At 33.7% G+C, this 12,225-nt stretch overlaps 1 protein-coding gene across 1 annotated transcript; it reads right to left on the bottom strand.

The window, feature by feature from the left end:
• Window positions 1-737: 737 nt before the first annotated feature.
• LOC109078199 (proline-rich protein 5-like) lies at window positions 738-12,187 on the bottom strand. Its single transcript, XM_019093499.2, has 9 exons — window positions 11,918-12,187; window positions 9,334-9,481; window positions 7,357-7,437; window positions 7,000-7,048; window positions 6,414-6,471; window positions 6,197-6,288; window positions 5,972-6,106; window positions 4,419-4,539; window positions 738-2,790 (listed from the first exon to the last, which is right to left on the bottom strand). Exons 2-9 carry the CDS (start codon window positions 9,450-9,452, stop codon window positions 2,411-2,413), a joined length of 1,035 nt encoding a protein of 344 aa, XP_018949044.1. The 5' UTR covers window positions 9,453-9,481; window positions 11,918-12,187; the 3' UTR covers window positions 738-2,410.
• Between the last annotated feature and the right edge of the window lie 38 nt (window positions 12,188-12,225).

Raw genomic sequence — 12,225 nt, forward strand, 5'->3', positions numbered from 1 at the left:
TTATTCAAAATATAAATCTTTTCTTAATATTTTTTTTTTGTTATCACTTCTTAGCAATTTAACACATGCTTGTTGAATAAAAGTTTTAATTTCTTCAAAAAAATAAAAAATAAAGAATAAAAATGTACTAATCCCAAACTTTTGAACTGTAGTGTATATTGTTAGAAAATATTTATATTTTAAATAAATGCACTTCTTTTTATCTTTTAATTCATCAAAGAATCCTGAAAAAAGGTATCACAGGTTCCAAATAAATATTAAGCAGCACAACAGTTTCCAGCACAGATTAATAAATCAGCATATTAGAATGATTTCTGAAGGATCATGTGTAACTGAAGACTGGAGTAATGATGCTGAAAATTCAGCTTTGCATCACAGGGATAAATTAGATTTTAATGTATATTAAAATAGAAAAACATTATTTTACATCATAATAAATATTTCACAAAATTAAACTTTTTCCTGTATTTTTGATCAAATAAATGCAGCCTTGATAAGCAGAAGAAACTCCTGTAAAAAACATTAAAAATCTTTCTGATCCCAAACTTTTGACCGGCAGTTTGTGTGTGCGTGTGTGTGTGTGTATATGTGTAATATATATATATATATATATATATATATATATATATATATATATATATATATATATATATATATATATATATATATATATATATATTGTAGATAGATAGATATGGTGATTGTAGTGACATGAAGATAAAGAATGCCACTAAACCTAATGGGAATGGGCTGTTTTATTTTAATGATTAAAACAAATAATAATAATTATAGACAAAAGGCAATTTAAGAATGGCAAAATGTACTCTTACTCTACTATTTAACTCTTAAAACATAAAAGTAAGAGACAGAAACTGATGTTTATTGACTATGAGTTGCAATCAAGTAAAACTTCCAGAAGATGGCATCAAAGACCAGTACATTTTTTCTTCTTACTTCGGCTGCACAATTTTCCTCTTCTTTATAGGAAAGCCTTACTGAACTTATCACCTGAAATTAGATTAGAGTGAACTTCCTTCCAGTGGCAGCCAGGAGAGGAACTTCCTAAATAGGTCTGGCTCCTTCTGCCAGATCTACTAGAAAAAAAAATAGTAGCTGATATTTACATAAATATATATTTTTTTCAACAGCCTATTTTTTTACCATAAAGATTTTTATTTTTTTTAAATTGTGACATTATTTTCACAAAAGTTTAGCACAAGTTTTAAAATTTTCACATTCCAAATACAACCAAGCTAAAGTAATAAAATAAAATCCAAAAAAGCAAACAAAACGTTTGATAAACACATAACCATCTGCTCTTACATTCACCAAGGTCAAAAGTCCTTGATTAGTACACTCGAAATAAAGCTCTTTGTCAGCTCACATGCTGAAACACTGCCACAAAGGTTTTCTGAGGTGATGTTGATTTTGAAAACAGCATCTAAAGCTCCTTAACAGCTAATCTGCTAAAGGAAATCTAAACTGTGTGCCAGAGCCACAAAGAAATGTTCATGTGAACCTCAAAAGACATCTACTCAAACCTTTGACGTACAGTCCTGTGTTATACGGCGGAAATGAACAATCAAATGCAAAAAATAATTTCAAAACCACTTTCTTCATTAAATTCATTACTTCAAAAGTATTATATAAATAGTTATACACTTTTTAACCTAACCCTACCCCTCAAAGAAAACTTTCTGCATTTTTACAATTTCAAAAAAACTTTGTTCACTTTACTTTTATACCAGTTTTACAAATGAGGACGTCTCCAAATGGAGGTTTGTGGCAATTTTTTGTAAGGTTTTGCTCACTTATGGGTACAAATTTGTCCCCAAAATATGGTAGGTACACACACACACACACACACATTGAATTAATCTTCTTTTTAATTATTTTAAATGTAATTTTTAAATTATTTTAAGTTTAAAAATTATTTAATTTAAAAATTATTTTTAAATATTACAATTCCATCAAACAAAATATTCATAAAAGGACTAAAAATCCTATTTTCTTCACGTCAGCATGTTTAGTTTCCATTACAAAGAAATGAAACGGTAAGATCGCTTAAGAAGTAGAAGGTAAAAACATTAGTTTGTGATCAAATGTGTCTCAGTATGGTTTCTGCTGTACCTTTGTAAACCGCTATCTCACCTGCATATTTTCACACCGCTTTACCACCTCCACTACAGAAAGAAGTGTGACTTTTTGCTTGCTTTACAAGAATGAGCTGAAGTAAAACTTCTTCAACCATACTCCAAGCTCTTAAAAACAGGCTAAACTGACAGGATTTAGCACACAAAACAGCTCACATTTCCACAGCAGCAGAGTCCATATTGTATAGCTTGTCTCAGTTAATGTAACTTTACAAGATCTCAGTGGGCGCTTCGAGAGTGTGAGAGAGAGGCCTTTTTTAACTAGTTAGGCCACACTTCATCTCTGCAGTGCTTTGCCCTCGAAGGATTTCCACACCACCTGGCTGGGAGTCAAAAAAGACTGGTTCACTGCAGAAAGTCTTAGGTGTCCTTTTGCTCTCTGTCTTGGTCATCCTGGCTGCCCCACTGACCTCCACTTTTTCTGAACACATCCTGTTTTTCATGGACAAGAGCTGGATGTCCGAATGCACATTGGCGACTGTGTGGCGTCGGACACCACCAGTCCTTTCCAAATAGGCTTCACCCTCGTGTTCGATAAGAGGTGCCAGGAAAGACTCGTGGGCGAAATGTGTCACCATAATCTCAGGTTGACTGAGGTGTGGAGCGTTGACCAATCTCAAGCCTTCCAGACGATCCTCTGCGGAGGAAGCGATTATGATGCTGGTTAGATTTAATGCTGACTACAACATGCAGAAGTTAGACAAGGGTCACTGACATATGAATATCTGTTGGTTTCACATGAGTTTGATAAACCTTTAAACTATTTTCAAGAAACACTTTTTTCATATTTGTTAAGAATTTAGACTATTTTCAAGAAACACTTTTTTCATATTTATTGACTCTTAACATGTGGTGTAATCTATAATTTTATTTATTTTTTTTTATCATATGACTAATTTTTTTATTATTTATAATATATTTTTCAAGGTACAAAGACATCTTTTTAAATATTATGAATTCTAAAGTTTATGGGGAGTTGCCCCACATGACACTTTACAACATTAACTAATTTTGCTATAAAATGGTCAGATTATCTGGTATTTTAAATGACTTCTTGATGTGACACTTTACAACATTAACTAATTTTGCTATAAAATGGTCAGATTATCTGGTATTTTAAATGACTTCTTGATGTATCTAATCATGACAAACTATATATCGTTGGAAGGCCTAAGACTCCTAAATAGATATTTACCAATGTGTTTTTGTTAAAAATTTGTAGGAAAAGTAATAGATTAATTTATGACAAGAGTGCACCCTCAAAAATCTACATCATAACAGGAGTTCTGACCTTGTCAAAAAAAAAAAAAAAAAAGTCTTCTTCGTTGCCTTTTTCCTCTGTCACACTTTAGAATATATCAGAAATTATATATCAACTGAAAACTTAAAAAATCTCAAAATTCCTCCTTTAAAAACCATTTTAAAATCAGACATTGCATTACCCCACGAAATGGTACATCAAAATCATGGTTATAAAAAATTTTAGTTTGGAAAGTGCACTTTCAAGTCTAGTTCAAAAATGTGAGTGACAGTTAAGGGGGTTAAAAAAATTTCTACATGTTGGTTAAACCATCATGACTATTTGGTGGATTTTTTTTTTTATTGTTTTTATTTAATTGTTTTTTTTTTTGGTTTTTTAGATTATTTGTTGTTTTTTTTTTTTTCTTGATGATTTTTTTAAATAAATATAATTGAATATTTTTTTTTTTGGGGGGGGGGTTTGCACCACATGACAGCAACATGAGACTAACTTTGTCTTGTTATAAAAAGGTTCAAATTAAACTTAAAGTTTGAACACAAACTTTACTATCTAGTTTGATGTTATTGCTCTTAACACTTTTTTCTTCATGTTGGTTAAACCATATGATTTTAATTTGGTGGACAAAATTACTAATAAATAACATTAATTATAGTAAAGCTGGTTTTTAAAAATATATATATTTTTCTATTAAATAATATTAGAAGGTTAAGCCAAGCTACTAAATAAATCATTCTTTTAATGAGGCTTTTTCCTTTATGATATTTCTTTTCTTTACAATATTTGGGAAGTTATACTAACCTGACAGATAGTCCCCCCTTAAAAAAATATCAAAATAAAATTTAATTCAGGAATTTAAAACATTTTAGGTGTATTTGAGTTATTGTATGTATGAATTGAATTGTTTATGCATTTTTTAAATATATGAATTGACCCAGACAAAGAAAGAGCATCATGTCATTGAACCACAAACCAAAAACAAGGAAAAGCATAAAATGATTGACCACCTGAAGAGGAATCACTAATGTTCATGTTGAGGTAGTTACTCAGGTAGGGAGATATAACCATGTCCACTAGCCTCTCGAGTAGGAAATACTCCTGCGTAGGACCATTAGGCTCATGAATGCCCTGCCCAAAAAAAAAAGAACATCATGAAAATAAGGATTCAAAACAAAGAGGTGGCATTCACTGCTGGTAGATGAATAGTTAAATATCTGGGTTCAATCCCAAGACAGCTGACAAGTGGGAGTAAATGAGGAACGGATGACGCATCAGTGTGCTTCATCACCATTATGCCCTGAATGATGATGTTTTATTGTTGTGGTAAGCCTTGTTCTGGAACAAAGCTGACAAATTTCTTTTGTATGGAGGAGCCAAATTTGAAAAATGAATGCTGGGTCAAGGTGCTTGGTTTCATGGAGGCTCTTCAAATCTCCTCTGAGATTACAGCAGCACAAAGCAGATCCGTATATATGTTCCCACACCAGCACTCAGGGAATGCTCTCCAAATGTTCATTTATTTTCATATCTCTGCTTCATATTCTCACCTGTGCGTTAACAACCTTTTGCATATGTATGGGTAACATTTATTTCTCAGTAGTTGATTTGTATTAAAATCGATTTAAACTTTTTTTTCTTGTGTTATTTTAGTATAATTTATACACTATTATTGTATTTTTTAGATTTTGAATTTTGCTTTTATTTTTATATTTTCAGTTTTCATTTTGATTTTAGTATTTTTGTTACAAGCTTGTCATATTTCTATTTAGCTTTATTTTTATTTTAGTTTTAGTTAGTTTAGTACTTCAACTTCAAGTTATTTTATATCAATTATTTGCAAAAGGCAAAATTTGTCATTTTCAAGTTAGATTTTTCATTTATTATTTATATTTGTTATTATAGTATCATTTAGTTTTACTTTTAGTTAACAATACAATACAAGACATATATGAAGGTCAGGCCTATGTATCTTTTTGTATATAAACTTTCTGATATACAATTTTCATAATTTATCCTGACTAGATTTTCAATTTAAAAATGTGAAAATATCCATAAAAATATTATTACATTTTTAGAATTTTCAGGATGTGAACAGAGATATAATAAACACAAACAATATTTATATTCAATATTTATAGTATGAAAAATATTTATAACACAAAAAAAGCTTTTGCCTGCTGGATGTGTTCACTTTTTATCTATTTTTTGCTGAAAATGATACATATATACATATATATATGTATATATATATATATATAGTATATATATAATATACATACATATATATATATATATATATATATATATATATATATATATATATATATATATATTTATAAATACTATATATTTGTAATTATATAATAAATAATATTTTCTGTTCAAACCACCAAATTAATTTGAGCATTTTTGACAAATAAAATGCTAGTTATACAACTATCAGGATGAAAAATGTTTAAAATGTAATTTCCATCACAAAATTACAGATGTGGTGGAAATGTTCATGATGCGTCATAAAATCGGACATTATTAGAGCACAAATGACTGAGTGAGAGCTCACCTGCAGGATCAGCAGCATCTGTGTGATTGGCGGAGGATATGAGGAGCCCTGAAACATGTCCTCCACAGGAAGCTTCAACAGAACCATGTTCCTGAAGCCTAGCAGAGCCATTTGCCTCACAGTCAACTCCTGACCCTAAACCAGCCAAAAAACACCAATCACCATAGTGTCAGTATCTCGACGCCAACCCACTACTTTGAATGGAAGGTGAGATCATTTTAATACCTGCACGGGGTAGAAAATAGCTTGAAGAGTTGGCAGGATGTCTGTGAAAAACCTCACCCACATCTCAGACAGCGCTTGAAGACGACTTTCATCTGGGCATGAGAAATGAGACAAGAATGCAAGGAGCGATTGAATTACATCTGTATAAAACCTTATTAGAGCTCACGCAGGCCATGAAATGCACCAATAAGACCTATAAAACGGGTTCAGCACTCACCGTTATGAAGCTGAATCTTCTCCAAAATATACATCAGACCCTTATTCAAGAGCTGATCCTGGATGAAATGAGTGATGCAAGTTCTTAAAGGAATATTCCAGGACAATTACAAGTTAAGCTCACTTGACAGCATGTGTGGCTTAATGCTGATTAACACAAAAAAGAATTTACAATTGTGAATTTCCTTTTTTTTATATTTTTTCTTTTAGTGTGGGGTTTATTTTTGGGTGTATTTTTATATGTAATTTTTTTTTTAATTGTTTAGCCACAGGATATGAACAATGTGAGAGTTAACATGATATACTGTGAAAAAAATGCTTAGTAACATTTTGCCATAAAACGACTGTAAAAACGATTATTTAAACATTTACAGCTCAAATAATACATATTATAACATAATAATTTATGTTTGTGCTTTTATAAAATTAATAGCATCGCATTTCTATAAATATAGAATATAGAAAAACAAAGTTTTCTGAACTTACTTGGTATGTTTTTAGTTTCTAATTAGGATAATTTCATAACAAATTCAACATTTTTTTGTAATTCTCTTCATTATGTCTTCAGGATTGAAAATACATTTTACCTGAAAGTACTCAGTGATAAATGATCCCAGTTCAGTCCTCAAAAGCCACCTGACAAAACAGTTAAAAGCTCAGTTAGTCACACACACCCTCATTAACAAGAACTTTTTATTTTTTCCATTAAAAAAAGAAAGAAAAAAGTAAAAGTCTTGTTGCCTGCCTCTACAAAACTCACGACCACAAAGCTAGGGTGTTGTGAGTGGTTGACATTTGCTTGCTATGTGTTGCTATGTGGTTGTTAAGTGTATTGTGGGTCATCGCCTACTGGCCTGAATCAAAAATCTTTAATCTTGAATTGAGATCAGTGTATAGGAAGTGAATCGAGCACATGGCTGTGGATCTCTTTATTACTTTCTTACCTTATGCTTTCATTCAGGGTATAGAGCTCATTGGCTTGTAGCCCACCACCTTGGAAGACTTTAATTACAGCCGTTTGAACACTGTAAAACAGAAAAGACTCAGTTTGTGGAGAAATCAGGAAACTAGTCCTCATTCAAGTGGCCTGACCGCTGATTTGCAAGCTCAGAAAATTCTATGCAAAACATCCCTTTATATGCATTTTGAGTTTGCAAAAACATGTCAAAATCCAGCAATATCACCCGCATCAGGGAAATTCTCTGTTTTAATTTCTACAGTCAGCATTTTTGTCCATTTGCCAGCAAACTTTCATTGCCCGTCAACCAAACAACCACTTTTGACTAACATCCTGCTCTACACTTCCTGAGAGAGGGGTAGCAGAGGTCCCATTTCCATAAGGAAGTACTAAAGGCAAACACTGCTGTCTGCTTTCTTCTCTAATGCTTAAAAATGTGCGTCTCTAAGGGGGTTTTCCCTGAAGACTAAATATGGCAACATGCAAAGTGTGAAATCATTTGTAAAAAAGCAAGGTTTCACTTTTGAGTCAGAGATACAGTAACTGTTAACATCACTCTTGACTTTGAATTTATTAAAAAACAAACAAACATACAAATAAACTTACATTTCATACATTTCATGCATTTCTACAATGACTTCTACAGTCACCTCTATACGTTAGAATGTTTTTAATGTCTGAATTAAAACTCATTTTGATGTTTTTTTTTTTTTTTTGAGGCATTTAGTCAAAAAATACCAACTACTGTCCTGATATCATAATGAAAAAGAAAAGACAAAAATAAAGTTCTCATTAAAGAATATAATAGTAATAAAAAAAATCTAGTTTGGCATAATAATCTTTTTTTAGTTTTTTTATATTATTATTACAAAATGGCTACACTATTTATTACTATTTTAGAAACTTTTGTCCACCAAATCAAAGTACAAAAAAGGAAACTTGTCAGTGAGTCTCTTAAAATATTTTAATTTGACCTTTTTATGATAAGATAAAGTTAGTTCAATGTTGCAACTCCCCAAAAGCATTAATATTTATGAATTACATCATTCAGTCCATCTGAGATTACTTGAAGAAACAGAAAAAACATATTGTACATTTACAGACTAAATATCCGGACTTACTGGAACGTGTGGATACAACGTCTCCAAGACACTTTTCTTCAAATGACCTACAAACTGCAAAGAGTACATGAAAAATAATTCAACAACTGTGCCTAGGACAAAAGCTGTTCAAGGTTTTAAACACAAAGGTGGTCACACCAAATGTTGATTTGATTGAGTTAATGACTGAAGTTAATTGATAAAAAAAATCTATTTATGACATTTATTTTTGAAAGCATCCTCACTGTATCAGCCATGTGGACCACACAGGTGCCTAAAACCTTTAACAGTACTGTAATGGTTTGTAGGACGGTTTCTTCAAGCAAATTGGAGACATTGCCACAGTTCAACAGTTTTACCAGTCTGCCTGAACTTTTTTCACGTAATTTTTTTTATGACATGTAATCCCACAAAGACTGGATGTCATGTGTGAAATCCCCAAATTATCTGTGTGGAGCACTGGCTGTTGTCAGACTCCTTGAAGAAACATACAAAAACCTAGACTGGATTATTAAAATTAATGGCAAAACTTCCAATGACGTTTGGAAATGTAACCTGATATTTCCTACTGACACACTACAGCAAAAGATATAAACATAACAGGCTTAAAACCATTTATTGTTGGTGGAAATACTAATGGCCTAAGACCTTTGCACAGTATTGTAAGTATAAACAAAACTGACTTTGGAAAATGTAATAATTATTTTTCAAATTTTATGATTAAATAATGAAAGATTTGTCATCTTTGAATGAACTTTCCCTTTAAAAAATCTCTGCTGTGTCTATAAAAACCCCTCAAATCTCATGGCAATTAATGAAACAATGCCTTTTCTCTCTCATCTTTGGGAAAGGGAACCACCCACCTGTTCCAAACACTGGCGTTGGAGAGCTGCAGTGTTGGCGAGCTGGCATGAAAACGGGCGAGGTCGGACAGTACAGGCGAGCTCATGAAACGGGGCCTGGGCTTTCGGAATGACCCCATGGCTTAGTTGAAATGAGGACAGGCACGTGCTAGAACAAATGTCAGAGATGAAAAGTCACATCACAGGCAAAACCTCCCACAAGGTACACCGAAAGGGTGACGTAAAGAATGCATGAAACAACCGCAAAATGCAGTTATTTACATGGTTCAGCTGTGGTGACTCATTTTTATCGATGCCTGTGTCATAATGAAAGCCACACAGAACGTCTACGATACAAATAAGTATACTTCCTTTCATGTGCAGCCTGACATGAGACTTCCTGGTGAACCTATGGCTGCGCTGAGCTCGCACACAGAAGTATCTGATAATCGCAAAAAGGCAGTTAGGATGCAGTTAACCAGATGCCTGTATCAGATGCTGACACCTTCAAACAGCCCTCATCTTAGCTTCCTTTGCACAAATGCTTCCTAAAATTCTGACGCAAGCTGTCTCGTTCACAAGCTGCACTCATGACGGCATCACAACTTGATCCCACACACATCTGATACCAACTGTAAACTTACATATTTATCCCATCTGCCTAATAATAGGTTCAGTCAGTTCCCACACTCACAAAAACACTGTAGCAACGACAACTACGTTGCCAAACAATGTCTCCAATTATAGGCTGCCTTTGTAAAGCCTATGATGGGATAAATTGGCATTTTATCCGCCCAGCAAAAAGATGGCAATATCAGATGGCGCCCCGAATCTGTTCCATTTCCTGCAAGAAAATGAGCTCATTCACAGTCTAACATTCGCAGCAATCATGAATGAAAATTTTATGCATCCATACTCACCATCTGCTAATAAGGAGGCCAAAAACAAGTCAGTCTCCCACTGCAGTTGATTCACTCTATGCATATTTTGCATGAATTGAGCTTATGGGGCGCCTCTGGTCATAAATCACACTAACTAAGACATCACGTTTCTGCCCGGCTCCTCAAATATAATCTCATTCTTTCAGTTCTGGTATATTAATTTATTCACCAATTGCTTTGGTGAATTAGGTCTTGGGTTGTCTGGTGAGATGGTTGACTGGTGAACTTCAAATAACAGATATAAGCAAGTACTCAGTCCAGCTAGGTAATGTAATTAAGGCTGCAGCATGTCAAAGCATGACCCGAGGAGAGTAAACAGTCTCATTTATCATCCACGTTCAACTGCTGACCTGGCTTATGTACATTAAGTGGACTCTCAAAGTCGACATCAACTTTTGGAAGGCCATTTTACACTGAGAACAAGCTTTAAAGATCTGGTGCATTTAAAGCATGTGTATGCTAATATACTTATCGTTCTAAAGTCTCGTTCTAAAAGACCCATTTACGCAAATTACAATAAACAAAGTTTAAATAATCATTCTAATTCTATGAGAACAGTTAAGTCCAGACTCAAAGCTCACGTGGGTTGCCAGATTAAGGACACGCAACAGGAATGAGCACAACTGACAAGGCAAGGCAATGAGCCTTACACTGAAAATTGATGTAAGTTGTTTTAATACGCCTTTGGTCATACAGCTTTTTATATGGCTGCTGAGGATTTTTAGGTTGGGTAGAATCTTAGATCTCTGAATCAGTCTGTTTGCTGGCTTCCATGGCTGCAATACATTGTGTTTTCAGTGAACTGGCAACCCAGGGTGTCAAAATACTATTTGGAAAACTGGCAATGGGTGGAATCACACAGATCAAAACAAAAACAGACATTCTGACACGGAATGCACATTTCAAAGAATAACTAGCTGTGATTGTTTTTCTTAGAAACAAGTATGTGACCTCAGCATGTTTCCTAAATATTGGCGAACATATTATGGTATTTTTATGCTTCAGTACAATCAGTTCTTTCCAAATAATTGAAAGGAATAAGTCACCCAAAAGTAAAAATTCCACATATCATTCCAGACCTGTATGAATTTTTTCTGTGGAACATAAAAGAAGATATTTTGAAGAAGATATTTTTTGCACATGCACAAAGTATTTGGCATCCAAAATAAAACTGGTCCCCACTGACATTCATTGTATGGACAATGAGACATTTTTCAAAATATCTTCTTTCTTGTTCCACAGAATGGCACAAGGGTGAGTAAATGATGTTAATTTTGCATGAACCACCCAGTACTTGTAAAATGCCAAAACGGTTTCCCCGAAGGTACCTATAAATTGATGCCCAAAAACGCTGTCTAGGTAGGTAGCTCACTATTTTTTTTGAAGCGCAGCCAATGAAACATTCCAGTCATGTCGTGGAATCATCTACAGCTGGGTTCTGCAACTATAAAAGTGAGCTTTTCTCTGTAACACTACATTAATAACATTCATTAAGAACAGTATTCCTACATTATATTCATTAGTTACAAAGTTAGAAATTAGTAGATTAAAAGTCATTAAGTTCTACACGTTTCATTTATCCTCTCTACAGACTGGAGTAGCCTATCTTCAGGGACCTCCAGGATCTACAAGTCGAGCGGCTACTGAGTAAATGTTTCACTTACCAGCTTGTTCTTCTCAGTCCTAACTGAGAGTTAGTTTGGGCACATTGTGATTTCCGTGTCCGTTCTCACACCTTTAAACGCTCAGTGCAACTTCGACAAACGCTACCGTAACAACCCATAGGCTACTCTTACAAACAAAACTTCAACCCTCAAGCCCTGTTTGTCAAGTAGCTATTCATCGGGTGAGACAAGGATTCATGATGCTCCGCTGTGGGCGGTCCATGGGAGGAGTTTGCTGCAACTGTTTCACACATGCAACAAGTGTGTAGTCCGAGTCATTTTCGCGAACCGGTTCTTTCGAACAGCTC

Source organism: Cyprinus carpio, chromosome A25, assembly GCF_018340385.1.
Source record: "Cyprinus carpio isolate SPL01 chromosome A25, ASM1834038v1, whole genome shotgun sequence".
Taxonomy (NCBI): Eukaryota; Metazoa; Chordata; class Actinopteri; order Cypriniformes; family Cyprinidae; genus Cyprinus; species Cyprinus carpio.

Bases quoted from the DNA above. Each gene is read 5' to 3' on its own strand.
- LOC109078199 (XM_019093499.2), bottom strand. From the start codon at position 9,452: ATGGGGTCATTCCGAAAGCCCAGGCCCCGTTTCATGAGCTCGCCTGTA. The intron at 7,438-9,333 runs GTGGGTGGTTCC...TCTGTTTTACAG, and splicing joins AACGCCAGTGTTTGGAACAG to TGTTCAAACGGCTGTAATTA. The intron at 6,289-6,413 runs GTGAGTGCTGAA...TCTCATGCCCAG, and splicing joins GAAGATTCAGCTTCATAACG to ATGAAAGTCGTCTTCAAGCG.